Source organism: Eleutherodactylus coqui, chromosome 5 (assembly GCF_035609145.1).
Source record: "Eleutherodactylus coqui strain aEleCoq1 chromosome 5, aEleCoq1.hap1, whole genome shotgun sequence".
NCBI lineage: Eukaryota > Metazoa > Chordata > Amphibia > Anura > Eleutherodactylidae > Eleutherodactylus > Eleutherodactylus coqui.
Window position 1 is genome coordinate 176715562 of NC_089841.1, and position 27543 is coordinate 176743104.

At 43.7% G+C, this 27543-nt stretch overlaps 2 protein-coding genes across 3 annotated transcripts in view; one reads left to right on the forward strand and one right to left on the reverse strand.

Moving 5' to 3' along the window:
- Window positions 1-219: 219 nt before the first annotated feature.
- Window positions 220-27436, reverse strand: EWSR1 (EWS RNA binding protein 1). 2 transcript variants are annotated; one of them, XM_066603810.1, is made up of 17 exons: window positions 27424-27436; window positions 21653-21689; window positions 21517-21568; window positions 20058-20184; window positions 13039-13225; window positions 12687-12854; window positions 11894-12192; window positions 10030-10207; window positions 7722-7756; window positions 7059-7091; window positions 6424-6542; window positions 4385-4514; window positions 2199-2321; window positions 1944-2079; window positions 1749-1846; window positions 972-1218; window positions 220-831 (listed from the first exon to the last, which is right to left on the reverse strand). In XM_066603810.1, the coding sequence occupies exons 1-17, from the start codon at window positions 27434-27436 to the stop codon at window positions 792-794; spliced, it is 2022 nt and encodes a 673-aa protein (XP_066459907.1). In that variant the 3' UTR covers window positions 220-791. The 2 variants fall into 2 exon arrangements, with proteins under 2 accessions (XP_066459907.1, XP_066459906.1); XM_066603809.1 differs by having other exon boundaries at window positions 7722-7759.
- Window positions 27087-27543, forward strand: part of RHBDD3 (rhomboid domain containing 3) — a 29833-nt gene continuing 29376 nt past the window's right edge. The window contains exon 1 of the mRNA XM_066603812.1: window positions 27087-27535. The gene's annotated coding sequence lies outside the window, so the exon portion shown is untranslated. The remainder of the gene's footprint in view (window positions 27536-27543) is intronic.

Below are 27543 nucleotides of genomic sequence, written 5' to 3' on the forward strand. Positions count from 1 at the left end.
AACAAAATGACTTGGGTTATTTCTAGCCATTCTCTAAGCCCATGAAAAGTTATACATAAAGATTGTACCATGACATTGTAGTTTTTTTTCTGCACATGTAACAAAAACCCCATGTCATCATGAAAACCGCAGTGTAATTTTTGCCTTGTATGGGATTTTCCACTAAGTGTAATTTTACTAATGTTTTACAATTTTATAACTAAGACCAGAAACCATAGATTAGACACTGGTTTACAGAGTTTTATTATTGTAATGTGGGAGTCAACAACCGGTACAAGCCAAAGTATAAAATTCACGACACTCCCCTCCCAATATTTCTTGCAAAAAGAAAAATAAAGCAAACATTTATCAATCATACTAAAACCCTGATCTTTTCAAATGTTGGAATGAGGGAAACAAGCCCGACGGTGACCCACAAAACGGGCCAAGTATGCTGGAACAAGCTGAGAAAGATAATATTGTCACAAGAAATAGCCATAAGCACACTCTTGCCAACCTTATGTCATCACAGTTATACATGCTGACAAATCCACTTCTGTAAAACTTAGTATATTTTACAGACAAAGCCTGGAATTATGGGTTTTCAGGAAAATATAAAATAAAACAAAAACATTGGTACTACCATTAAACTTCCATTTTAATATCTCCACAAATTGTGAATACTACAGACAAAGTATAGGCATAATGTAACAATGGAAGGACTCCATGCTAGCATTATAAATATGGAATTATAAATTTAAAACATTTCTGGCTTAAAAAATAAATCTGGTAGTAAAGGAGGCTTTAAACGTCTAGTAGGGTCTGTCCCTGCGCTCCTGGCGGTGATCACTCCTAGTTAAAAAAAGAAAAGGGGGGGGGGGGGGGGGGAAGAGAAAAAAAGGTTTGTTACAATTAAGAGAAGGAAAAAAAAAATTCACTACAAAAAGTTCATTCATTTAGGATTCTTAAAATAAAAAAAATATTAAACTTACTTGTCCAACTTGCCTGGACCACCACGTCTACCACCACCTCCTCTTCCTCCCATAGGTTCCATTAGAGGCCCTGGAGGTCCAGGTGGGCCACCTCTCCTTCCGCCACCAAATCCTCGATCCATTCCACGGCCTCTAAAACCTCCTCTGTCTCCTCCACGACCACCTCTGAACATCCCAGGGCCACCACGATCCATAAGTCCTCTGCCTCCTCTCATACCTGGGCCTCCTCTACTTCTGCCTTCACCACCTGCAAAATTTAGAACAAAATTTAAAAAAAATAAAAAAAAAAAAAAAAAAAAAGCAAAACGTACAACATTAATGTAAACAATACGATAGGCCTTTGACGGAAAAAAAAAACCAACAAAAAAAAAACCATTAATGACAAAGGGTTATCTAGAGCAACCAAACAGCGCTTCAAGAGCACTGATGAAGAGCCCACATTACAGCGCATTTCATGACAGATAGGGTAGATGCAGAGATCTGTGCCATATTTGAAAGATGTGCATGACAATAGCTGGGCAAGTGTATAAATTAAAAAGTGTCCCACTTAATTACACATTACAATGCACTGAATTATCAACTAAAGTAAAGGACTAGCAATAAGGGCTAATTCAGGACGCTTATCAGTAAGCAACATGCGTGCAATTCCAGCAGGAGGAAACAAAGCCGGGAAACGTTCATGAAAGCAAAGTGGATATGAAGTCGTTTGGTAGGAAAATATTGCAGCTTTACGCTGGTTGTAAAATCAGTTTAAAAACGATGGAAGAGTCAGACTACCTGGAGGTGGAAATGGAGGAGGAACAAAGCCTTCAGATTTAGGTGCCTTGCACTGGTTACACTCTGTTCGCCAAGCAAAATTCTGGTTTCCACATCCCCTAAAGAGAAAAAAAATTGGCAGCAAAATAAGTGGTCTCCATTTACATTATTAAAAAATACACTTAAATAAAATCATCTTGGTCTGTAAAGACTTACGGATTGGGGCACTGCCAGTCTCCTGCTCTGTGCTGTACATTGAGGCCCCCAACTGGACTACCTCTTGGTGCCCGTGGTCCTCTAGGCATGAATCCACCACGTTCACCACCTCTGCCACCCATTCGCCCCATGGGACCTACAGATTAAGATGCTGATTAATCACTCAGCAATAGCAACTCTAATACATAATTTCAGTATTGAACTAAAGGGAAAGATGCTTGCAAGCAATCATAATGAGCAACAAACCAAACATACCGCCTCTAAGAAGTGGGGGCTGGCCACGACCCTCACGAGGCAGCAGTCCGCCTCTCATGTTACCAAGAAGGGACTTCTTGCGAGCCATGGACACTTTCAGTTTGTTCCCTTGAAATTCTTTTCCTTTAGTTAAAAAAAAAAATAAAAAAATATTAAGTTAATGCACATTTTTAAACTGAAACTAAATACCTAAGATTGCACTAGAGACTTTTAGCAACACTCCAAGATTGAGGGCAATTATGAGTGTACGTCAAGAATTTCACAGCAGAAAGTCTGCTTCAGATTTTGGTATGAATCAGTGTCAACATACACATGTACCACATTTTTCCTTTGAAGAGTTAAGGTCTGCGATGAAAATTAGCAGCATAAATTAACATGCTGTGGATTTTATAATCTGCACTGTAGATAAATTTAAATTATAGGTTCCCCTAGTGTGAGGAGGAGATCTCTTAAGACCTCATCCAAACTGCTAGCACAAAAAAAAAAATAAAAAATGCTGTGGATTTTCCACAGCCAATTTCACTTGAAAAATACAACAGTATTTTCACTACATGTGAACGTGCTCTCAGGGCGCCTGCACACGACAGAGCCGGATTCCACATGCGAGTTCTCACATCAGATTCCGGCTCTGACCACAGCCAGCGACCCTGCGTACCCGTATTTCCATACAGCGGATGGTTGCGGCAAGGCGCCAGACATGCACAGTACAGACTTTCATCCCAAAATCTTTATTCTGACCGTGCTGTAGCTAGGCGATGTTGTGAGTACCAGCAACCTTTCTGCAATATCATTGCAGAAGGGCCACGGGTCTGACAGCTTCCATGGACTTCAATCATAGAATGGTAAAGTTGGAGGGGACCTCCAGGGTCATCGGGTCCAATCCCCTGCTCAGTGCAGGATTTAAAGCCTGGAATGAAAGCTGTCCGTGCAGAATCTGCGCAAAAATGGAGCATGCTGCGATTTTTCCTCCAATCAATTGCAATTTCCACTTGTGTGCAGGAAAAAGCGATTTCCCATAGCATGCTATGAATGGTATTTGCTGCGGATCTGTGGTGTGGACACCCGTCACGAATTCCACAGCAAAAGTCAGTTCATGTGAAATGAGGGACACTGTCAGGGTGGTTTCACATCTGCACTGGGGGATTCAGATTTCCTGCTCCGTTTGGGGAGCAGGAAAGAGGATTCCCCGTGCGCCTGAACGGTTTTAGTCCCATTGACTATAATGGCGCCTGACAGCTTTTCCGACGGAAGAGATCTCCTACTCTTTACTGGTTTGAAGCTTTTGCTAACCATTAAAAACTAAGCAGCACTGGTATGAGCCACCTGCAGAGGGCACCGGAGAGTGGCTCACGTCACTGCTGCTTGGGGGTTATAGCCAGTTAAAGCCTACTGGAGGACAACAGGTAACTTTCGAAATGAATGCATTCCATTGAGGTAAATTTTGATATGTGGAGCTCCAATAGACTAGCTAAAAACTTTTTTGCTTAGACTTGGACTTTAATTCTGTTGAAGTACTTCCAGAATTGCTGTTCTAGGGGGTCTTGCATAAAAATTAAGAGTGTATGAGGAGCACACAGCCAGCAGATCTGGCTGTTCCATCTTAAAGATAACCATATGTTCTGAATATTTAAAGGGAAATTACCTGTTTACGTTAAAAATGTTTAAACGTTTTGGTGATTATGTTCTTTCTAAATTCTATTTTAAAAACTTACCAGCTTTCATTCTGTCCACTAACACCGAAAGGGCACCGGGTCAGATTCCACTGCGGGATATCGCATGCCGAATCTGACCTTAATAGGTAATTTTCTGATGACCCATTCCTTAAGCTTCTGACAGGAGGTGTGAAAGGGTTTTATGCTATAAAAGCTTGATGAAAGGTAAACTCTCTAAAGTCCTTGCCTATTGGCAGGAACAGGGATCTCTTGACCCTTTGCTTTGCCAATTTAAACTACTGATGTCTATAAAAGTAGTCAAAAAGAGTGGTCACTAAAAACTGGCAAGCAGGAGTTGCAAAACCCCAATTCTTCCAATAGGTGAGCATCACTGAGGCTCTTACCTACAAGGCATTTATGGCAAATCCTTGAATGTTGAAGGGAATACCTCTTTAAATTAAATGCATCTTGTAATCACTGATACAGTAAGAAATTATGAATCAATATGAGTAGGGAAAAATGGCAGACACAAACCATCACAGAGCTCCACTGCAGTCTTTGCTGAAGGTGGATCCTCAAATGAAACGGTTCCATCACCCTTTGGTTTACCAGTCTCCTTATCTGTAAATAAGTTCACTAAAGGCAGTCCTGTTCTTTTGTTAATCTGTGAAAGGGAAATATATGAATAAAAGTGATTATATAAAAATATGTGCATTTACTCTACAAGACCAACCACAAAAAAATGCCACAATTACAGCCCAAGTCAGTTTTCATGATTTATGAAATAATTTTTTAAAGCCTATTTAGGGCTACTACACCTGGCTCTTACACAGATTAATAGAATCAGTTATTCACGAGATGTGGGTCTAGCTCTGCCCTCAAACCATAAATAGGGAAGCAAAGATATTTGACAGCACATTGACACCATACAAATGCTGTTTGATGTTCATGAACCCCTTAACATACCAGGTCTTCTCATCCCCAAAAACAAGAACAGGACATGCTGCAAGTTTTCACATGAACCTTGGGTCAGTGTGAATAGCCCAATTAGTTATGGGCCCATGTGCTGTCCAAGTGTAGTCTGACATCACAAACTGAAATATGGTCATGTAAATAAGTCCTTAGATTACCATTAAACACTTCTAATAAATCATAAGTCATCCAGGTGTTTCATTCTTAATATGGGCAAAAAAAGAAACCTAAATTATGGTGGTCTGAAACTGCCTGAGAATTATGAAAAACAAGAAAATAAAAACAAAAACTGTAGAGCTGTTATAGTGAGTAGATCAACTTATTTTAAAGCGCTATATTCTAAAGTGCCATCTGCTGTTGCAGTTGCAGATCCACATCCACTCTACTTCAACAATCAGTACTTTTAAGGGTGAATGCCCACAGACGAATTTCTACCGCGTTTCCCACGGCGGAAATCCGTGCGTAAATTACACGGCTATTAGGTTCTATGGAACCCAATAGCTTTCTGCCTGCCAATGCTTATGTGCAGAATTATACCATGGATTTCCGCAGCGGGAAATATATCACGACATGTAACATTTGCTACGGATTTACGCCGTTGGAGATCTCCATTAATATAGCATTAATGGAGACTGCGAAAAACTGACTTAAAACAAATGGGTACAGCCTCCTTAGCATCAGTGACTCAGCATTTCAATTCTCTCGGTCAATAAAAGGCAAGTGACCACTGCCTGCTAATCAGAGGCCACAGCATCAATGTCCGTTCTCCTAGCATCCACACACATCCTGGAGTGCCACAATACTAGGAGTTCATAACAGTGATGCTGTGGCCTCCGATTGGCAAACAGCATTCACCTGACCTCCGCTATCAACAGAGACCAGGAGAATCATTGGGCTGCAGCGCTGGATAGCCAGGGCTGAGAAGGGTAAATACGCATTTGTTTTTATTGTTTTAAGTCCTTTAGCTCTAAATTTAAAAAGAAGATTTTTGTACTTGATGTAAAATCTCATCTCGTTCACTGCATACAAACTGACTAGCTTTGTGACTGCAGGAGGGGTATAGCTGGTAGGAGCTAACACTTTTTTTTTCCGCTTAGTGTCTGTCTCCTAATGGCAGAAGCTATACCCATGGTCCCGAGCTCTGTTCCTCAATTCAATTAAGAAAAGGGATTTTGTATGCTTCAAAAATTGAAGAGAAATATAAACGTAGGAATTTTAGTTTCCTTGTACATAACGAGAGTTTCCAAAATACTTTGCAGAATTTGATATGGAGATTCAGTGGCATGCATAAAGATCAGATCAAAATCAAACACCTCTGGGATGAGTCCGAGTACTAATTCAAAAGAAGACATAGTTGAACACCAATCACTTGAACTGAAGCAAATCATGGCACCTATGTTTCTAGAGTTAGTGGAGACTGTTCTACACAGAATGCAGTTATAGGAGAGAAAAAAAAATAAAAAAATTAAAAAAAAGGAACCTACACTAAACTGACGCCCACAGTTTAAAATAAGCTGATTAGCATATGGTAATACTCAGGTGTCCATGTGTTTGGCTATGTGGTGTATCTATGGGTAAGGAAGGTAAAAAGCACTACTCACCTTCACTTCACCACAGTTTTTGAAGAACTCTACCACCTCTTCAGCTGTCACATTATCATTCAAGCCCTGTAGATAGATTGTGTCGTTTTCTGGTTCTTCTTCAGGTTCCACAGGGGGCACTAAAAAAAAAAAAAGTTGTTTTTTTTAAACAATCTGATAAAAAAAAATCCTCATGTAAACTGCAGCACTTTATTTTTTCAAAGAGATTGCCCCTTTTTGCCAGTCTTGGATGCAAGGTTTTGAATCAAAACAAGTGAATTCAAAAAGAATGGGAAACAGAACTAAAGGACTTCTACTCCTCCTTCCTGCCATATCCAAAAAGAATGATGAAAATAAATAAATAAATGCAGGCGTTTGTTCCCACTGGTAACACCCTCTGGAAAATCCAGTGCGAATCTGCCACAATTTCTTATTTAGAGCTACACACGGATAACCTGATGCATCAAGCGACATTACTTGTTCCCCGCATGCAAATTTCTAATGATGGGAAACAGATTTCATGTGAAATCAGCATTAATGTTCGCAGTGTCAACAAGACCATGGAGTATTTTCACACGGCAAAATCTAGCGTGGCTATCTTTTGTGCGAACTCTGCAGCGCAAAATTTAATTTTTGTCCCTCAAAAACCTACTTACCAAAATCAAGTTCAGGTCCATCATCCAGCAGTCCTGGCAGATGAAAGCACAAAAAGAAATCACTTAACAAGAATTTGTAACCACTGCCACACAAACAGTCACATCAAAGCTACAAAATACCAGTGTAAGAAAGGGGCTTCAAGGGCACACAGATGGGGGAGAACAAAGGAACCATCTCTGGCAGATTAGTCCTTGATTAAATACCTTGGAATTCATAGGGATGAAACCCCACAAACCAGAAGAATGCTGCACAATTATTGCAACCTACTACTAATGGAGTATGGTAGCAATAGAAGGGCAAGCATTTAAGTGCTAACATGGATGCTTAACACTTAATACCAATAATCTGTAAAAAGTTTGTGTGCCCAAGTGTGTGTGTAGATTTCACACCCAATGTTGTGCAATCATTTTCAGTTTCCCCCATGTTACACGCAATTCTGTATTGAGTTGTGTAGCTTTCTGTTATGTAACCACACATAAACCATGTATACCCCTCAGTAATGCCGGCCAGAACCTATTACACGTGAGAAATTTTACACCATGGTTTTAATGTGACCAAAAAAATAAAATTTAGCTAAAAACAAAAAATAATATATATAAAAAAAAGGGGGAAGGGACATTGTTCTGTGTTACACTACCCATTTGTAATACTCAAAGACTTACCACCAGGCTTACTGAAGCCAGCTCGCTCTCCACCGCTGCTGGGAGAATAAAGGTGAAGAAATGAAGGCCTTTTCCCTTTAAAGAGCCATAAAGCATTCTGGGCCTCGAAGGGGGTTCAAAGGTACAAAGCCGGCAGTGGCTTAACATGTCCGTACAAATCATCTGTTTCAGCGCAGCACTAATCTTCTAAGTAGGTTTGTATAATTTTTAAATCCTTCCTATACATTTATACACTTCTAAACATTGTACTTTTAAAACCTTAAAAATGACTGTATTAAGCGTGCAATGCTTACACACTAAAATGAAAATGCAAAAAAAAATAATAAAAAATCTATGGTATCAAGCCGGAACATAAACTTGATAAACTAGATCGCGGCATATGGACTAATATGTCAAGAAGTCTTGAACAAGAATTCCAACTACAGCATTCCGGCAACCATGAAGAAAAACTACTCAGAACTTCCTATATAGAAATATATTATATTAGAACCAGTAAGAGTTAACCCTGGACATTAGAATGGAACCAACTACCTCTTTGGCTTATCCAGTCAAGCTAAAAAAATAAAATAAAATTAAAAATTAAAAAAATAATCTTTAAGATACACCATAACCACCATTCTGAAGCATTGCACCTTTAATACGAGAACTTTCATCTTTGTAATAAACAATTAAGTTAAAATAGTTTCTGCCCTTAAAACCTTACAATAAAGTTTACAGAGCTAAAACAAAAATTTACATAAAAATGTAATTAAACCTTCTACCATATAACTTGGTTCCTCTACTTACTATACAAGATTTATATTCTATTCTATTATATTTACATATTGTATTCTGATTAAACTACTGGTCTGTTAAAATTAGATATTTCCTCTCCATTTAGACATCGAGTCCCACTTTTCATTATGCTGCCGGCTGAGTGGGTATTTTTTAGAACTGAAGTGTATACAACGCTCTCACTTTGTAACCTGTGGCATATAAATTTGACAAAGCATGTTAAAATAAGGGATTTTCATGTGCATCCAAGTAAAGCAATAAATATCCAAACAGTCAATGAAATACATAAATAGGATATTAATTTTGGGGGCAAAACATGGTACCTACCTTGTGATAGCTCGGAAAAACCTGTCTAATTGGTAAAAAACAAAAAAAAACAAACAAAAAAAAAATGTATATAGTTTAACCTATGTTCCCCTACCATCCAAGGCTTGCAAAAGTGACTAAGAATTACAATATCCAGTCCTGCAAGCCATTCGTACTACTCCATACCAGGATGGTACAGAAAAACTATAGGGATCTTCCAGTTTAGTAATTTGCATTAATCTTAATTTAGATAGGCAGCACACCTTACTCAATAGGCAGGTTTTCCAGAGCTTAGTAACAAAACAGGTACATCATAACTGCCAATAGATAACAGACTGCATGGGAAAAAAAATATAAGAGGGCAGCACAATGAAGCTGAACAGCTCCACAAACTTTTTCTGCTGTCTAAAGCTGCACAGAACAATACAGTGTACCATTGCTTTAGTACAGAACACACCAAAGCAGTGTGGGTAGTGTAAAAAAAAAAAAAAATTTAAAACAAAGGCTATGAATGGAAAATGCAGAGCTCTGTGCAGCTTTATATGAAATGAACATACATACTTACTCAAACCCTCCAACTATTACTGGAGTGTAAAGGGATGTGATAAGACTCATGTGGGTGACGCCCAAACAAATGAATTATAACCCAATGAGTGTCATGGGCCTGAAAACCCAGATACCCCTAACAGTGCTGCTCTGAAAGGTAAAAAACAGAACCATTAATATAGCAGTAATGAGCAAACATCCATTGTGAACTTTCCCCAACAGGACTCTTCAGAACAGCACAATGGGGCCATCAAAATAGATATTGTATTAACACATTTACTTGATAAGCAATGCCAGAACCAATACCAAAATCCAGGACTCGTGCTGTACAAGCAAATAAAGCCACGTTTGGCTCTTAACACATCTCAGAAAACACAGGCCACACAAAAAAAAATATGTATAAAAACAAAAAGCTTCGATTTCAGTTTACACAAAAGCAACTTGTATTTTTCTTCTTTACTGTGTAAACAAGATTCAGATCAGTTATCTCACATGTGAGTGAAAAATGTTAGATGCAGCAGCCGTAGCACCACAAGAGATGGCTGGTAAAGCCATGTCAACAATTACCCATTTGTGCTGCACTCAGGGCCTTGTGTGTTTTCAGTTGGTACCTTAAAGGTAAGTGAATTCTCTGTAGAAGGAAGATTTAATGTTAGTTAATAGATTGTAGATATCCTCTTACCCCATGCCTCCACGACCTCCCCTACCACCACGGCTCATGCCACCTCTGTCAAACATGCCACGGCCTCTGCCACGGGAATCTGATCCTCCAGAGTTGCGTCCTTCAGAACCAGAGAAACCTTGGTGAGGCTCCTGACCATATGGTCCTTTGCTGCTTGGGTGATCTTGACGGTAACTGCCTAAAAGACAGATGCAGAAATAGATTAAGTGTGAAAAATTGTGTTTTAATTGGATACTTTAAAGTTAGCAAGTCCCCCCCCCCCCTTTTTTTTTTGACATAACGCTATTGGCTCACCAGTAGAGATGAGCGAACGTACTCGTTTCGAGTAATTACTCGATCAATAACCGCGATTTTTGAGTACTTCAGTACTCGGGTGACGGAGCGGGGGGTAGCAGCGGGGAACAGGGGGGAGCCCTCTCTCCTTCTCCCCCCAACAACCCCCCACGGCGCCCCCCGAATCTTTTCGCCCGAGTACGGAAGTACTCAAAAATCGCGGTACTCGGGCGAAAAAGGGGCATGGCCGAGTAGGTTCGCTCATCTCTACTCACCAGCACTATTACAACGTAATTTATTTAATCCCAGCTCAGTTACATCCATACTTTCTGTGCCCTGTCATTATGGACAGTTTCTGTCAGGCGATCTATGTCTGACCACCAGTCCAGAGCTCCCCTGCTGAGAACTTCCAGTGAAGTACAGGATCACATCTAGAAAACCCCTCCGACCAGCTTCCCAACCCTTCTCCACCCTCTACTTGTTCCTCTGTAGGTATTAAAATGAAGATATAAATTCTTCCACTACCCGTCTCACCTGCAGCAAGTGCTGCTTGCTCATAGCATTCTATCCTATGTGATGCCGCTTCACCTTGCTATCCCCTTGCCTACTGCTTGGTGAAAAAAAAAAAAAAAAAAAGTTTCTCCCCATTAGCTATTAAAGCAAGAGCCAGAGAGAACAATCTGAAGCTGCCTTTCATGGGAAATGTAAGTTACATTAGAGGAACCACATCAGAGGTGAGAGGAACCTATGATAGCAGACTGTTCTAAAGGGCACATTAACTAAGCAAGGAATCCACAAGAGCCGACGCGGCACTATATAGGCTAAAGCTACCAAAAGTTGTTAGAGTGCTTGAGGGATTATATTGATTCTTGCCCAAGGCAGCTTTCACACGACAAACAAACAAAAAAAAATTATATCTATATAGTGTGAGATTTGTGCGTTGCGATCCTTAACAGGCCCCACCAGGTAATGTTTTCAGGGTATCCTATAGTAAGAACAAGTATGGCAATGTCTAAGGCACTGACAATTACATCATCTGTGCACCCCTGATCTAGGACGCTGGTCGACAACTTATCAGACCTGAAAGTTTACCGCAGACGGGTGTTTAGGAGTGGGGTTAAACACTACATAGTGCAAGCTACTACAAGCGTACCGGTCAGCTCTCATGAAAAAAATAAATGCTGAAGTAGCTTTTTAATAGCTGTGCATTGTGCAGTTTCAGTTCATTCTCCTAGAAACGTATGAACAGCTTGACAACTGGGTGTTACCAGTTGGGGTTGTGTCCTGTGACATACAAAAGGTTCTTAGAAGAAAATTACAAAAGGTAAAAAAAGCACAACTCAGCCATAAATTTTAAAAAAATAATCCAGCATTACCATTTCATGAAGAAGTGTTTACTAAAAACAGACATGTCCTGAGAGCTGAAGGATGCTCTACCACATTTTCATGTTTGTAATACAACTAGGACTGGATTTGCAAGGTGATCAGGCTTTACCATATTTTCCACATATGAAGCAGTGGATACAACACAATCATCTATGATGTTTTGAAGGTGTGATTATACTGCTAGTACCACATAAAAGTTACTCACTCTGCTGGCCATAACCACTGCTCTGCTGGCTGTACTGACTTGGGGGCTGGCTGCCATAGCTTGAAGTTGGAGGCGGGTAGCTTGTGGGAGGAGGTTGCTGCGGCTGCTGTTGCGGTGGTGGCTGCTGTTGTTGATAGCTGCTTTGCTGTCCGTAGCCACTCTGTTGGCCATAACTTCCTGGTTGGCCATAGTTACTCTGCTGGGTGTAGGAGCTCTGCTGTCCGTAGCCACTTTGAGTGTAGGAGCTGGGTTGGGAGTAAGAGCTCTGATCATAACTTGAAGGCTGGGATGTCGCATAGCTAAAACAAAATTTAGATTTAATACAGATACTACATTTACAATTTATCCTTTTTGGTAAACTATAACAAAAAAAAAAGGGTAGAACGAAATGGAATATTCTAATCAGGCAATGAAAGTCGTATGATCCCTTCAGAAGGCTACACGGCAATATGCAAGAGTGGTACATTTTGTGCAACACTGAGTGGTCAGTAGAGAAACCTTTCCCATAAAACCTTTTGTAAAGGTTTCCCTGCTTTATGACCAGTCAGAATTTCAGTAGATTTTGCCCTCAGGAAAAAGGGTAAAATCTATCACAAAATCTGCAGGTTATACATAACTCTTATATGACCCCTCAACTATACTATTATATATGAGAGAATGGACTTCTGAGCAGAAAGTTTTTCTGTACATATTTCCTAGCTTGCCTGAGCTCCACAAGTTTGTATACTCCGTCAACATTCAGCTAAGAATGCTTGCTGACAATGTTCCAAAGTAACTGAAGAAATGGTAATACCTTGTTGGAGGGTAAGATGGGGGAGCAGTCACTTGCTGCATTGGGTAACTTGATGGAACTTGGGGATAACTATAGCTGCTTTGACTGTATCCCAAGTTGGTTTGAGCATACGAGACTGAACTCTGAGGAGGCTGAGTTGTGTCTGCTGGTTTGCTTCCATCTTGAGGTCTAGTACAAGGAGATTAAAAATAAAAAAATCAAATAAGAAAAAAACCCCCAAAAAAACAGTTTTTGGTGGGACTTTAAAGGTTTTGTCATCTCCTTTCAGAGAAAGCTAATAAAGAAGGGAATTGGGGAGGGGACCAAAAAGATGTGTAAAATTGTAGAAATCAGGCATTAGAACAGTTATTACCTTGCTGGAGCAGTGGTAGCAGGTTGTTGTCCATAAGAAGGGTATGTAGGCTGGGAACTGTAAGCAGTTGGTGCTGCATATGAAGCTTGGGTAGTTGAAGTGGTTGCAGTGCTGCTATCATAACCTGTTGTCCCATAGCCTTGTATCGGCTGACTATAAGCCTGAGGAGCTGCTGGAGCAGTATAACCTAAAAAAGGTAGAAAACGCATAAAACACATGCTAGGGAAATTTCCTCTGGTTACATAAAAGTAATCTATTAGACATTCAAATCTTAGTGTCCATTCATCAGTTCCACTGGATAGCTAGAAAGGTTATATAGCTATACATCTCTTTGTTTCAGTATATTGTACATTGCATGATAAGGTCAATACAATGTCTTTAGGGGACCTTTCTCGAAGGACAAAGTTAGAGTTGGACAATGAGAGAATAAGGGCTCAATTTGTGATTTTACACTGACCGAGCACTGCATTAAAGTAACAGCTGGCACTTGTGATCAGAAAGGCGATACAATGTGATGGGCTTGTGACGATCAGCTCGCAGATCTAAACGCTTCTCGGTGCAACAGTAGGCAGCGTTTGGCAGTCATGGATAAAAGGTGACTTGAGTGACTGACCAAAGGCAGATTGTTGATGCCTAGGGGTGTTGGGCAAGTATTTCTGAAAAAGCTGCACTTCTGTCTGTTTCCAAACCATGGTATCAAGGGTGGACACAGACCGGTTAAACAATGGATGGTTAGTTGATCACAGCAATAGGCCACAAATGGTTCATCCTAAAGGCAGGCATTGGATGGCATGTCTGGTATCAGTAACAATGTGCCACAGTGGCTCAACTGAGCCCACATTAGAACAGCAGGGAAGGGAGACAAATTTCCACAATGATCATGCTGCGTACAGAGTCTACTGGGGTTTAATAGCCAAAGACAGGCAAGGGTGCTTCTGATGGTCCAGCGTCATTGCCAACAATGATTTGTTGGGCCTAGGAAAGACTTCAATGGACTTTGGACACAGAACAGAAAGTGGACTGGAATGAGGAGTCCAGTTTCCTGCTAAACCATATGGGCGGCTGGGTTCACATCTAGAGTAAATAGCATGAAGCAGTGTCCCATGAATGAACTGGTGGTGGTGTGATGGGCCGAGGAGTATTTGCCTGGCATAGGACCGTTTGTCATTCATCTAAATCTTCAAATGGTGAATGCTACAGCGGCCTATCAGCCACCTGCACCCATATCTACAGGAAGTTTTCTCCAACCACAGTGCCCTCCTTTAAAGGGGTTGTCCCGCGCCGAAACGGGTTTTTTTTTTTTTCAACCCCCCCCCCCGTTCGGCGCGAGACAACCCCGATGCAGGGAGGTAAAGAAAGCTCACCGGAGCGCTTACCTGAATCCCCGCGCTCCGGTGACTTCTCTACTCACCGCTGAAGATGGCCTCTTCCTCCGTGGACCGCAGCTCTTCTGTGCGGTCCACTGCCGATTCCAGCCTCCTGATTGGCTGGAATCGGCACGTGACGGGGCGGAGCTACACGGAGCCCCATAGAAGACTGCAGAAGACCCGGACTGCGCAAGCGCGGCTAATTTGGCCATCGGAGGGCGAAAATTAGTCGGCACCATGGAGACGAGGACGCCAGCAACGGAACAGGTAAGTATAAAACTTTTTATAACTTCTGCATGGCTCATAATTAATGCACAATGTACATTACAAAGTGCATTATTATGGCCATGCAGAAGTGTACAGACCCACTTGCTGCCTCGGGACAACCCCTTTAACAGGACAACACTGTCATCAAGCTTGGATCACTAGGGAGTGGTTGGAGAAAACACAAATTCTCCTTACTGCCTTGGCCCCCAAAATATCCAAAACGGGTTCAATGAGATTACAGTTCGGTTATGAGGAAGGCGGCGAGATCTGCTCCCACTTATCCAAAAATTGTGCATCAACTGACGGAACAGCGGCAGCGGGCATGGGCTGGTTGAACCTGAAACTTAGTAGGTGTTAATGCAGTGATCATTCAGTGTAAAGTTATTTCCAATGCTTTTACCTCTGCTTTATGATTAGTATTAAAACCTTATTAATAATCCTTTAACAGGACCCCATCACATTGAAAATGTTCTCGAGCAGTAAGAGCTGAGAAGATTGACACCGTTTTGTAGAAAAAAAAGATTAGGTATAACTTGTATTTTATTGTTAGAAACCCAATAGATACTTAGTCCAGTCTTACTTGATGATCAACAGCCTTCCCCTATATAAAAGGCCCATTAACACCAGCCGATGGTTGCAAAAAAAAACCCACAAACAACGCTAAAAGGCGATCGGTTTAGCGATAATCTCTGCATCTAAATGTGCGCCTATCGGGCACTTTTCGCTGATCTTTAGCTTCAGTCCAAACTAAAAATCGTCCTTCAGCCTTATAAGCAGTTCTCCACAGGTAGTGCTGATAGCATTGTTTCCCAGTGGAGAACAAAGGATCTGAGCGCAGATAATAGCCTCCGGCTATTAACTGCCTTCAGCTAAGGCTTTATTTGCACACTTAATTGCACTTAAGTAGCTACTTAATACTTTATGCAAAATGATCGCTCCAAGCTGTCACTCAAACTGTCGTTTGAGCGATCTATGATCAATCTGCTCGTGTAAATGGGCCTTTAGTGTGCATTCAGAAACGGTCACCGATTAAAACTGCACACTGGACCCATGAGCATAGAATACAAAGAGACTAATATTGATAAATTACAAAATTATAGTCAATCTTTACCAGGCTCAAAAACTGGATCTTTTGTACTTATTGTAAAATTATTTTGTCACGTTCATTGCAGGACCAAAAAGACGAGAAATAGAAATTCTAAAATGTTGAAATCTAGGAAGTAGTAGCAACTTGTACTTTTACTCTGCTGCTCTAGACCCTCTTCTTCATCCCCTCCATCCACTAATCTACCACTGTGTGTATATGCATCATGTCTGCAGTAAACACAGCAACAGACTTACTTACAGTCTGTAAATGGACCAGCCCGGTAGCTCACAGGTCCTACAACTTACTAGCACCAACCTCCCTCTCACTCAGTGCAAGAGAAAGCCTTCTGAAGCTGACAGACCAGAGCTTCCGCACTCTGTACTGTACATGAGCAATACAGCACAGTACTTCCACTCTTGTCCTCCCATCAAGCACTGCTCACAGGATGTTGGAGGCTATGGACAGGGAAAAAAATTAGCAAATGCAGACAAGATGTCAGAGGAAGTGGAGATATTTTTCACGTGTAAGGTCACGTGACATATAGAAAATAGATCAGGTGCAGTGAACCTATTACAATGACATTGTGATGATGTATATTAAGTTTTGAAACGTTAGTCTGTGTCCGGAATAGTTCTTTAACAATCTGCCCAGCTCTTTCTGCTTGTAGATCACATTGCATTTTCAATGTGCCAGGATTCCTCCAAGAGGTTTTGTTACACTAAACTACGTCAGAGACCAACTGTCTCAAAATGATCTCATTGCAAAAGAAACTGCCATCATTAGGCCAAGGTCATGCACTACAACAAATGGAAACCATGACACTGTGTCAGATCAGTCACACAACCAACAACAGTGACACCAATGACCCCCATCTTGTAACTGCACCCGTCAGATTCCACCAACATGTCCATTATGCTGATGGAAGATAGCAATGCATGCAGTACTATTTTTCCAATGCGAAATGTCTGAATTTGCAGCAGCAGCTCAAACCAATGTGAACAAAGCCTTAGGCTAAAGGTACAGTAAAATACAATGTGACAGTTCGGTCGACAACTCTACAGAGATGTTAGTCAGTTCCTGCAGAAGTCTGGACTTGACCGACTATACTCACAGGAACTATGAAAGTGACGGAGGGGAAAAAAAGCAGGCTTGCCATAAATGTGCAAGCTGTCCGACTTGAGGGCATTTACCCGGGTCAATATTTCACCCAATAGTTGCCCGAATTGGTTTTTATTGCCATTATTCCAGCTCATCCAAAAAGAGTGCCTAGATGAGTGGGCATACACTAGGGCCTCTGGCACCTGCTACACGCAGTTCTGAGCCTAAAGGTACCTTTACACACAGCAATAATCATCCAGATAGTTGTCCAGGAAAGTCGTTGAAGCTTATGAACAGTGGTCTGCTTTCTTTTACCCAGACCAATGATTGTTTATTAGTAGGTTGATGAAATATCATTCATGGAGGGAATCTCCAAGCAAATTTATCCTCAACTTGTTCAGATACGAGCGACTGACTTTACACCAGACAACTTATGATCAACCTGTGACTATTTTTTGACAAGCTGAAATTAAATGACTAGTGACTTCTCACTCGTCAACCTGTCTGAGGTCATGTTTACACTGAACTATCACTTGAATTTACTTTGTCGAGCACTTATTCGTCCGATAGTCACCCAGCGTAAAAGGTACCTTTAGACTACAGACAGGGTTTACTTGTAGCCTGCAATCATTGAGACCTAGGGCTGTCTAACAGCTGTAGACACAAGGGGTCCATTTATTAAAACAGAAGAACGGGCTGCCCTTATTGCACATGGCAGCATATCAGAGCTTCACTGTCGCTTCTCAAAGATGCGCTGCGATCGGTTGCTCCAGACAAGGTCAATTATGTTGCTAGTTTGTTTTCTGTTATCAAGAGTCCCAATATTGTAGAGTATAGTTAAAGGATCAAGACTATTGGCAAAGTTTCTTCAATTTCTATTACAGCTGCACTGCAGCCAGTTAACACAATTAGGAATGTGCCCCTTAAAACCAAACAATTCAATTTAGGAGAGAGATTAAAATGACTGCTCTCCTTGAACAAGAGAAAATAAATGTTAAATTAAGCACTTGCATTCAAGGTAAATGAAGTCAGCCAAAGAAGCCTGAAATGATATGGAAGGTTAAAAAGGATAGGATGAACTTTAAGTTCAAGTATTTATACATGCAAGTAGCAAACCTGTGCTGGGCCCCTCTACTGCAGGCACAAAGCAGAAAAGCATAAAAGGACACATGAGACTAAAACAACTAACAGTTAAACAACAGTGGTGACAGATCGTGTCAGCGGCTCAGCTTTCATTATTGAAACCTTAAATGCAGGAGACTACCAGATGGTAACTTATGAGCAGCCAATACAAAACACAGGCCAAGTTCATATTTGCATGACTTTTCCTATCAGGTTTCCATAGCTTTTAAATATTCAGAATAGTGTAGCATGCCCCACACATCTAACAAGAAAGAACAAATGGAAACCTGATAAACCCATTAAAACTTTGGGGGTGGTATTAGAAACATGTAGCAGATTCAATAAAACGATTTGTCACTGTAAACATGGAAATAAAGATGCCAGTGTGCCAAGAACTTAACTCCTTAGTGACGAAGCCTGTCTGCGCCTTAAAGGGGGGTTCTGTCATTAGAAGAAAGAGAAAAAATGCAATACTTACATATTCCTCCCATGCAGTCTTCTCACATTTTCTCCTGGCTCCTCCAGTCCCCCAGTTCACGTTACCTCCAGTCGGCTGGGTGCTCTTCTTCCTGTTATGTAGTGTAAATTTGCTACGTTCACTTCCTGCAGGGCAGTGAACACGGAATCCTTGGCAGCCTGCTTCAGCACACAGTCTCACTGCTAGGGTTCATATAGTATAAGAACACCCTCGGTGAGACCATGCATGCGCAGTCACAGCCAAAGTCCAAGCACTAGAGTAGGCTGCCAAGGATCCAGCATTCCCTGCTAGGCAGTAAAGGCTACGTCACTAGTGACCGGGTACACTGACCTGCAGGAAGCAGAACGCTGAGAATGTACACTACATCACAGGAAATAGAAGAATCGGCCGGCTGGAGGTAACGTGACCTGGGGAAGGGGCGCCAGGAGAATATCGGTGAGAAGATGTGGTAAGAAGGGACAGGCAAGTGTAGAATTTTTTCTTCTAATGACAGAACCCCTTTAAATGAACAACTAATTTTACATTTTTGTAAATTTAACTCCACTCCCCCCCCATATTTTATTAAGAATTTGCTATTGTTTTGCCGCATTCCAAGAGCCATAGCATTTTTATTCCCCACCCCCTTCCCAAATGATGGAAGTTCTATAAAGGGCTTGTTTTTTTGCAAGATGAACTCTAGTCTTCATGTATAGAATTTACACCACCATATACACATGAAAAAAAAACGACAAGAACAATACTCACCTTCTGCTGCTCCCTCATTCTAGTCTTCTACTTACTTCAGCTGCAGTGGTCAAGTGGGTTGTTTACATGACAGCTGCAGCGAATAAGACGCCAGACAGGGACATCAGTGACTTCCAGTTAACCTGCCTTAGGGCTTCTATATTAGACATCACTAGGCGCTCTGGTGGGGTGACGTCAAGGCGAGTATATTACTTCTACATGGTTTAAAATGCACTTCTGGCTTTGGCTCAAAAGCTCCATAACAAAAAAAGTGAAATAACCATTTAGGTCGTTTTACACCAATAAATTCGCACCCATAGATGTTAGCTATAAGATATTGGAAAATATGAAATGCATTGTGCACTTTGTGGCATTTGTCCTCATCTGTCTTGCATATGTGGCTAAACCGCCATGTGCTCTATGGTTTGTTGCTCCCCAATGACCTTGAAAGCTGCCTTCTAATGGGTGTCACTGCCAACACATTGTAACATCTCACATTTTCATACCAAATTTCCCAGAGGAGCATTACACAGGGACGGTCTGACATTTCTCATGCTGCAGCTACAGGTCTCCCCTGTGACTACAGGCTGCAACAGTCTGTGCAGGGAACTCACAGGTTGCTGTAGCCAAGCACAAACTTAAATGTTCAGAAAATCATAACAAAAGCAATTTGCTATAGATATGTATTCACTTGTTGCAGTGGAGTTGAGGTTTTAGTATTATTTGCACAACACAGATTTTGCAAACCTAGAGACCAACTAGCCTCGACTACATGTTAAACCTAGAAAGGATAGTTCTTGTGCAAATAAATTAAAAACCCCTGATGCAACATGTAATACCTGTGTAGCCATCAAGATCAGTATGAGAAAGCACTTACCAGCAGGAGGTTGCCCATAAGCAGCGGCATACGCTGACTGACCATATGTGGCAGTGGTTTGCGCCTGTGTGTAACTAGACTCACTAGGTTGTCCATAGGTGCCGTAACTCTGCTGACCATAGCTTGCCTGTGAAAAAAATGCACAATCAAATTAAATATAGACAGAGAGAGAACTGAGACCATTACAAGATTTTCAGCCTTTTTAATATGCTGTTTCACAGAGGTTTTTTTTTTGTTTTTTTTTTAAAAACCACCAGTTTGAACAGCCAAAGTCAGAAGTGGATTCAGCAGTAAGGCCCCCTGTCCAGGGTGTTGTGAAGCCCCGCGGCGAATCTCCGCCAGTCAGCCTATCAGCATGCTGCGAATCGTAATGATTCTCTGCTCGCGGACACGGGACCGGCGCTTTCCATAGCAACGCTATGGAAAGCTTCAGATGGCGTTATCCAACGGCAAAATCACATCCGTGGACAGGGGGCCTAAGGATGAACAAGTCTTTCCTTTAGGCCCAATGTCCACGGGCGGGTTTGATTTGCGGAATTTGCATGGGGCACCCACGTGGAAGATGCACAAATCAAGCTGCCTATGGGAAACCATGGGCATCCGCAAATGAAATAGAAGCACGCAGCTTTAATTAGTGGACCATTTCAGTGTGGATCCTGCATGAAATCGATGGAAGCCGTCCAATCCGAGGCCCTTCTACAATTCAATTAGGCCGAGTTACATGGCAGACATGATCTCTCTCTCAGGCCACCAGGTTGCCATGGGATCCCATTGGTACCTTGCGGTTGCATTGGAGAATGCTGGTGCGTGACAAAAAGGATCCCACGCCCCCTGTCATCTGCTTACATGCCACAATCAATAGCAGCTGTAGCATATAAGGGGTTAAACTGCCAGGACCTGAGAATTCTCCATTCCTGGCAGTTACAGCAGGAACCTGGCTGCCAGCAGTCAGCCAAGCCACCGTCTTGAATAGATGCATGTGCAGGTTTAAAGCCCATTAGTGACTGCCGTAAAAACACGCATTTGTAGTCACTAAGGGGTTAAACGCTACTGTCAAATGACAGCAGTTCGCTTACATGCTTTGATCGGGGGTCCTGAAAGGCTTCCTGCAATAAGATTGTGAGGTGCCATTTGGTTATGGCAACCCAGAGCTGCCATGTATTTCTGCCATTGAGACGGACCTGTTGTACAGGTGCCGCAAGTAGGACCCAGGATAATCAGATGTTTGCCAAGAGAGCTGCATACTGAAAGGGGTTGTCTCTGATGGGACAACCCCAGTAAGTATCTTCATTTTGTTATCAGTGAATTCCATCTAATAAGCTGCTGTCTCATTTTTTAACCATAAATAAAGTAGTGCCCTAATAATGCCATCAAATAAACACAAGATGATACATGGCGTAAAGGTGGTAAAGACTATGATTTCCACATAAGATCTAGGGAAAATCGGGAAAAGTGATACCTGAGCAGTCTGTGTGTATCCTTGAGTAGGCTGGGCAGTATAAGCACCATAGCTGAAGGGAAAAGAAAATGGATATCAATGTAGATAACGCTTGTAGACACCACTATAACAGTAAACACAAAGAACAGGCCCTTACCTCTGCTGGGCACCAGCTTGGCTATAGGTGCTATAATCTACAAGAGAAAAAGCAATTAGATTAGAAAGGAGTACCAGTTTGTCCACACATTACAAATCTCTCAAGTTATATTCTGGCTAGGCAGCAGTGCACCGACTACCAGGCTCCTGGGATTTTCTCAGCTTTGTGCCTTGGTTCTGAAAGTTGAACAGTTGAGATAGATATGAAGAATTCCTCAAGCATCCTCATGGACAATCAAAGGTTTTTCAGGTATAAGTGTGACTAGTGCAAAAGTATTGCCAACTTTTGCGGTGTACAGCTGTCCATGCCTCTTTAAGACAAGGGGCGTGGCTTGTTGAGATGGGGTGTGGCTGCAAATATATACAGATGTATAAATTATACCAGAAATCTATGGCAGCTCCTGGCTGGCAAAGACTTTTGTGTAGCAGAGGAACTGCCCGAGATGTGTTTCTTCATACATCAGGAATCATAGAGAGACTGGCATTTAAACGTGGCCTTAATAAATCTCCCCGAGTTTAATAAGAAGACTTATCTCCATCATATGGTCATCCCTCCTATCACACTTTGTCGTTCTCTAGTCTAGTGAGAAGATGCTGGTGATCCCTACCCTTGTATCCCTTTCCCTTGTTGCCCCCCTCCCATACATCTGTTTATATTGCTACTATGCACAGACCCCTTTGTTACACACTGTCCAGCTGCCTCCAACCACCATTGATATTTCCATGCTGTTGATACATTCTGCTGCTGTTACTTGCCATACTATTAGTCTACCATTGTATGATCCAATAGGGAGGACTGAACCTGGAAAGGTTTAATCTGGCCTCGTTCGCATGGGAGACCCTTATTTTTGGCTCTATTACAGGAGTCGAACAATGAAAGTGGAAGTGTGGATGGATCCCTTATATGCCGACACCAACGGCACCTACTGGACACCACCAATTATAACGGGCTCTGTCAAGTTTTCGCCATTTCAATCGAAATACGTAGTGCAGTCTGTTTTTTTGTTTTTTTTTAAAGATGCAGAAATAAAAAAAGACAAAATTGGTCTTGTTTCATTATCATTTTTTTTTGCAGACATGACAAACAGATGGCATACCGAAGTAAGAAAGGGACACAAACTGAATATGGAGGCCACAAGGAGCTGTGCACTGATGCAAAAAAAAAAAAAAATTGCATCTGCTTTAGGCCTCCTGCCCACGCATGCGGGAGCCTACCCTGACAGCAGCGGCATCTGCGCATACCTGTCATTTCATGTCTTTCTGTACTGCAGATGGACCCGGAGGCTTGCTGCACATGCGCAGTACAGATTTTTTTTAAATATTCCCCCCCCCCCCATGCAGTTGCTAGGAAATGACACAAAATCCACGACCTGTCTGTAATGTTAATTGTGGACAGGCCGCCGGTCAGATGGCTTACATTGACTTCAATGGAAACCGTCCGCACAAAAATGGAGCGTGCTGCGCTTTTTCCTCTGCTTGTGTAAACCGCAATTGGTTTCCACATGTGTGCAGGAAACAGTGTTTTTCCATAGCATGCTATGGGCGTATTTGCTGCAGATCCATGGTGCGAATGCCCCAGAAAAATGTTGTTAGTGTGCAAGCAGCCTTAGGCAGACGGAACAATCTTTTTTCTTTCTTCTAACACAAGTGTGCCCCTGCTCCCAGATTGTAAGAGACGGGAGGTGAACTTCAGACTTCCGGGCTCCTTGCAGGTTGATGTATTCCTTACATTCCCAGAGGTAGCACTTTGGAATATGAGTGGTTAGAAAGTTATCGAGCTACTAGATGGACAGAGGTAAGAAGCTGCAGGCTCGTAGGTACATCCTCTAGACCCCTACATCACACTGAAGCTCTGCGAGAACCCCTCTATGAGTCGGAGTATAGCCCCATCAGACAGGGGCTGCTCAGGATTTGGATGCCAAAACCAATATACGGAAGAGGTACACGTCTTTCCATTAGCCTTTCTCTCTGTAGGTTGCGCTCCTGGTTTTCAGTTACCAATACTGATGCAAAACACTGACCACACACCAACTCTTGCAGGGGCAGCCTTTCCTGTATGACGTGGTTGGCTATTTGTTGAAAGTTCCAACATGAACTACTACATCTCCCCTGCAGAACACGGTGGATATCGGGGGCTCCTGTTCTATTTTCAGGTGTTTCGGTAGTTTTAAATGCGATGCATCGCCAATTGAAATGGGGAGAGTTTTCAACCCTGCTAAAAACGCGGCAGAACACCGTTTACAGCATTTTACCACATTTTTAAACTCAGTGTTTGATGACACCGGGAGGGAAAGGGATGCCATCTAAAAGCACAGCAACGGCGAAGGCAAGCTCTTAGGCCCCTCCCACACATGGGCGTTTTACCACTCCGTATTGAATGCTATAATACTCCCATCGATTTAAATGGGTCCTCGCAGACCTACACCCGAATGCTGTTTTCTCACGCTATTTAATGCGCCTCATCACGCATTACAATGATGGGGTGTGTTAAACAGCTGTGGAACGCAGTAACCTGCAATCGAAAGCGGCTGTAAAATCGTGGCGCTCTGCCGACGCTGTGTGCGAGAGTGGCCATACAAGGCGGCTCTGCCCTAGTAAACATGCAGCGTTTGTCCACATGGCCGATTTACTGCAGATTTCATCCTGCACTTTAATTCAAATTGAAGGGGAGAAATCTGCACCAAAATACACAGCATGTGTACGAGTTACGCCAAAAGGCTAGGGCGCAATGCGCATCGGACAGCTCTTTGTGTGCAGACTGCGCACTAACATGCATTATCACGCCCCATTTCTCATCCTTGATGCAGACAGGAATAGGACATGTGATAAGTTACCTCACACAGACCATGGGCTTCCATGACGAACCTCCATATCCGTAGTCTCATTGGTGATAGTGGGGCCGGGTGAACGAACAGCACACAGACCCAAATATGCCAGTGTCCCAAAGGCCTAATGGTGCGCTCACATGTAGCAGTTTTAGTGCAGATTTTCCACAGTGGGAAAAGAAGAAAAAAAAAATCTGTGTCAAACATTGCACCAAACCCACTGTGTGTGACCGCATCCGAGAGAATATAAACCGCCATTTGTGGACTATCACATAGCAATCGCTAGCGGTCACTGCAGCGCACACCTCCCTGCTAGTCACTGAAAGGCAAACCACTGCCTGTTTGCACCAGACAGTAATTCGTCAATCAGCGACTATTTTTAGGTGAGCTGAAACTAGAGTGACTAGCAGAAGATTTCTCGCTCATCACCCAGTTAGTGCCCGTGTTAAGATGGGACAGCTATCACTTACAGTCACTATTGAGGGCTTATTTGGATGATAATCCTTCAAGGGGTTCGAACATTAGAGAAAAAAAAAAAATCAACCCTTACCTATTCCTCCCCCGTCAGTCTTCTCCTGGCTCCTCCAGTCCCCCGGGTCACGTCACCTCCAGCCGGCCGGATCCTCCTCTTCATGTGACGAAGCATACATTGTCTGCATTCTGCTTCCTGCAGGTCAGTGTACCCGGTCACTAGTGACATAACGTTCACTGCCTAGCAGGGAATGCCGAATCCTCGGCAGCCTGCTTTATCGTGCAGGTGCCGGCTATTGCCGTGACTGCGCATGTGCGTTGTCTCACTGGGTGTTCATATACTATATGAACACTAGTGGCGAGATATTATGCATGCGCGCTAAAGCAGGCTTCCCTGACCTGCAGGAAGTGAACCGCAGCTAATGGACGCTTTGTCACAGGACGAAGGGGATCCGGCCGGCTGGAGGAGCCAGGAGAAGATTGGTGAGGTGAAGATCTGGTAAGAAGACTGCCTGGGAGGAATAGGGGAGTATAGAATTGTTTTTTTTTTTTGCTTTCCGATGACAGAACCCCTTTCAGTATAAAGCTGCCTTAAAGGGGTTTACCAGGCACAAAATGACAGTTCTGAGCTCTAGTAGGTACAGCCAAGTATGGAGAGGTCTTTCCGGCAGTGGGTCACATGACAGAAAATAAGAGTATCTAGACCGGGAACAGGGAGTCTACTACAGAAGGACTTCCTGCCATGACGTACATTACATCTTACAAGATTAGTCTGTGCCTGAAACACCCCTTTAAACTGGCAAGCGCTGCACTAATCTGGTGCTTAGCCAGTCTCTGCTCCCCCACCCCCCCCTAGTGGAGGGGCGTAGCGCCACGGCCATTGGTCACCAGCTAGAGCAGCTGTGAGCCGCTGCATAGGTACGGGGTCAGCAGGCGCCCCTCACAGCCACCCAGGATTTACACAGTTTTCCGTTGTTAGGCTCCGTTAAGGAACCAAAATAAGGGCAAAAGCGGCGGCTCCGGGTCAGCGCTGCACTGGGATGGATGCGGCGAGCGGTAGACGGTGCTCCCTCCCAGAAACCAGCGGTGCTGGCAATAATGCTGATGACACCATACATGTACGCAAAGGAGGGGGTCAGACTGAACCGAGCCAGGAGAGGATGGCGTCACTACCCCCGGAGAGCGGCACCGGGTACAACGCAGATGACAGTACATGTATATAGGGGAGGGGGGCAGACTGAACCGTGCCGGGAGAGGAGGGAGTCACCATCCCCTGAAAGCGGCACCGGGTACAGCGCTGATGAGACCGTACATGTATGTGGGGAGGGGGTCAGACTGAACCGTTCCGGGAGAGGATGGCGTCACAATCCCCACAGAGCGGCACCGGGTACAACGATGAGACAGAACATGTATGTAGGGGAGGGGGGGGGGGGGGGGTCAGACTGAACCTCGCTGGGAGAGGATGGCATCACTACCCCCAGAGAGCGGCACCGGGTACAACGCAGATGACCGTACATGTATGTGGGAAGGGGGTCAGACTGTACCGTGCCGGGAGAGGAGGGAGTCACCATCCCGAGAGCGGCGCCAACTACATCGCTGATGAGACCGTACATGTATGTAGGGAGGGGGTCAGACTGAACCACGCTGGCGGATGATGGGGTCACAATCTCCGCAGAGCGGCGCCGGGTACATCGCTGATGAGACCGTACATGTATGTGGGGAGGGGGTCAGACTGAACCGCCCCGGGAGAGGATGGCGTCACTACCCCTGAGAGCGTCGCCGGGTACATCGCTGATGAGACCGTACATGTATGTGGGGAGGGGGTCAGACTGAATGGGGTCACAATCCCCGCAGAGAGGCGCTGGCCGTCCCCCTCACCACACAATTTGCGTGAGTGTGAGTTTTAAGTTAGCGCAGGTCACCGCTGAGTACTGCCAGCTTCTCGCTCGGCGCTCCCATACCAGCCTCTGAGCGGCGGGCGGGCAGCACACGAGGCTCGCGGTCACACGGCGCGGTTGTCACGCACTCTCCACGGTCGGAACAATCGCTCCGTGTAAATGGGTCATAATAATCTACTGTAACGCCATAGGGGGCGCCAGTGAGTGTAAGGTGCACTACGGGGGAGGACGAGGACCACACGGCCACCAGAGGGGACTAGGAGGTCAGCGGCCCTCCCTCCGCACACTGGCTGATAACATGGAGTAATAGCGCGGTAGGCCGCACTGTACCGCGGCGCGCGCTCCGGCCGTTACACAAGGGCCCCCCGTCCCGTCAGCCGCCTCGTGTGCCGGGGATGGGTGCTGCGACCTCCTGACTGAGGCCTACGAGGAAGCGGGCAGCCCGTGTGTAGTAGGCCGCCTCTCCCCGCAGGCCTCAGCAATCCGGCACTAGCACACAGAGGACACAGCGGGACCCGGCACCGTACACCCCCGGCCCACACAGCGGGCACACCAGCGCCGCGCAGTCCGTTACTCACCGGTGGAGGCCATTTTGTGCACTCTAACCACCTCAGCGTCCGTGCGGGAAGAGCGAGCTGCGCATGCGCTGTACTGACCGACCTGGACCGTACCATTCATTGCCGGGGAAAGGTAAGATC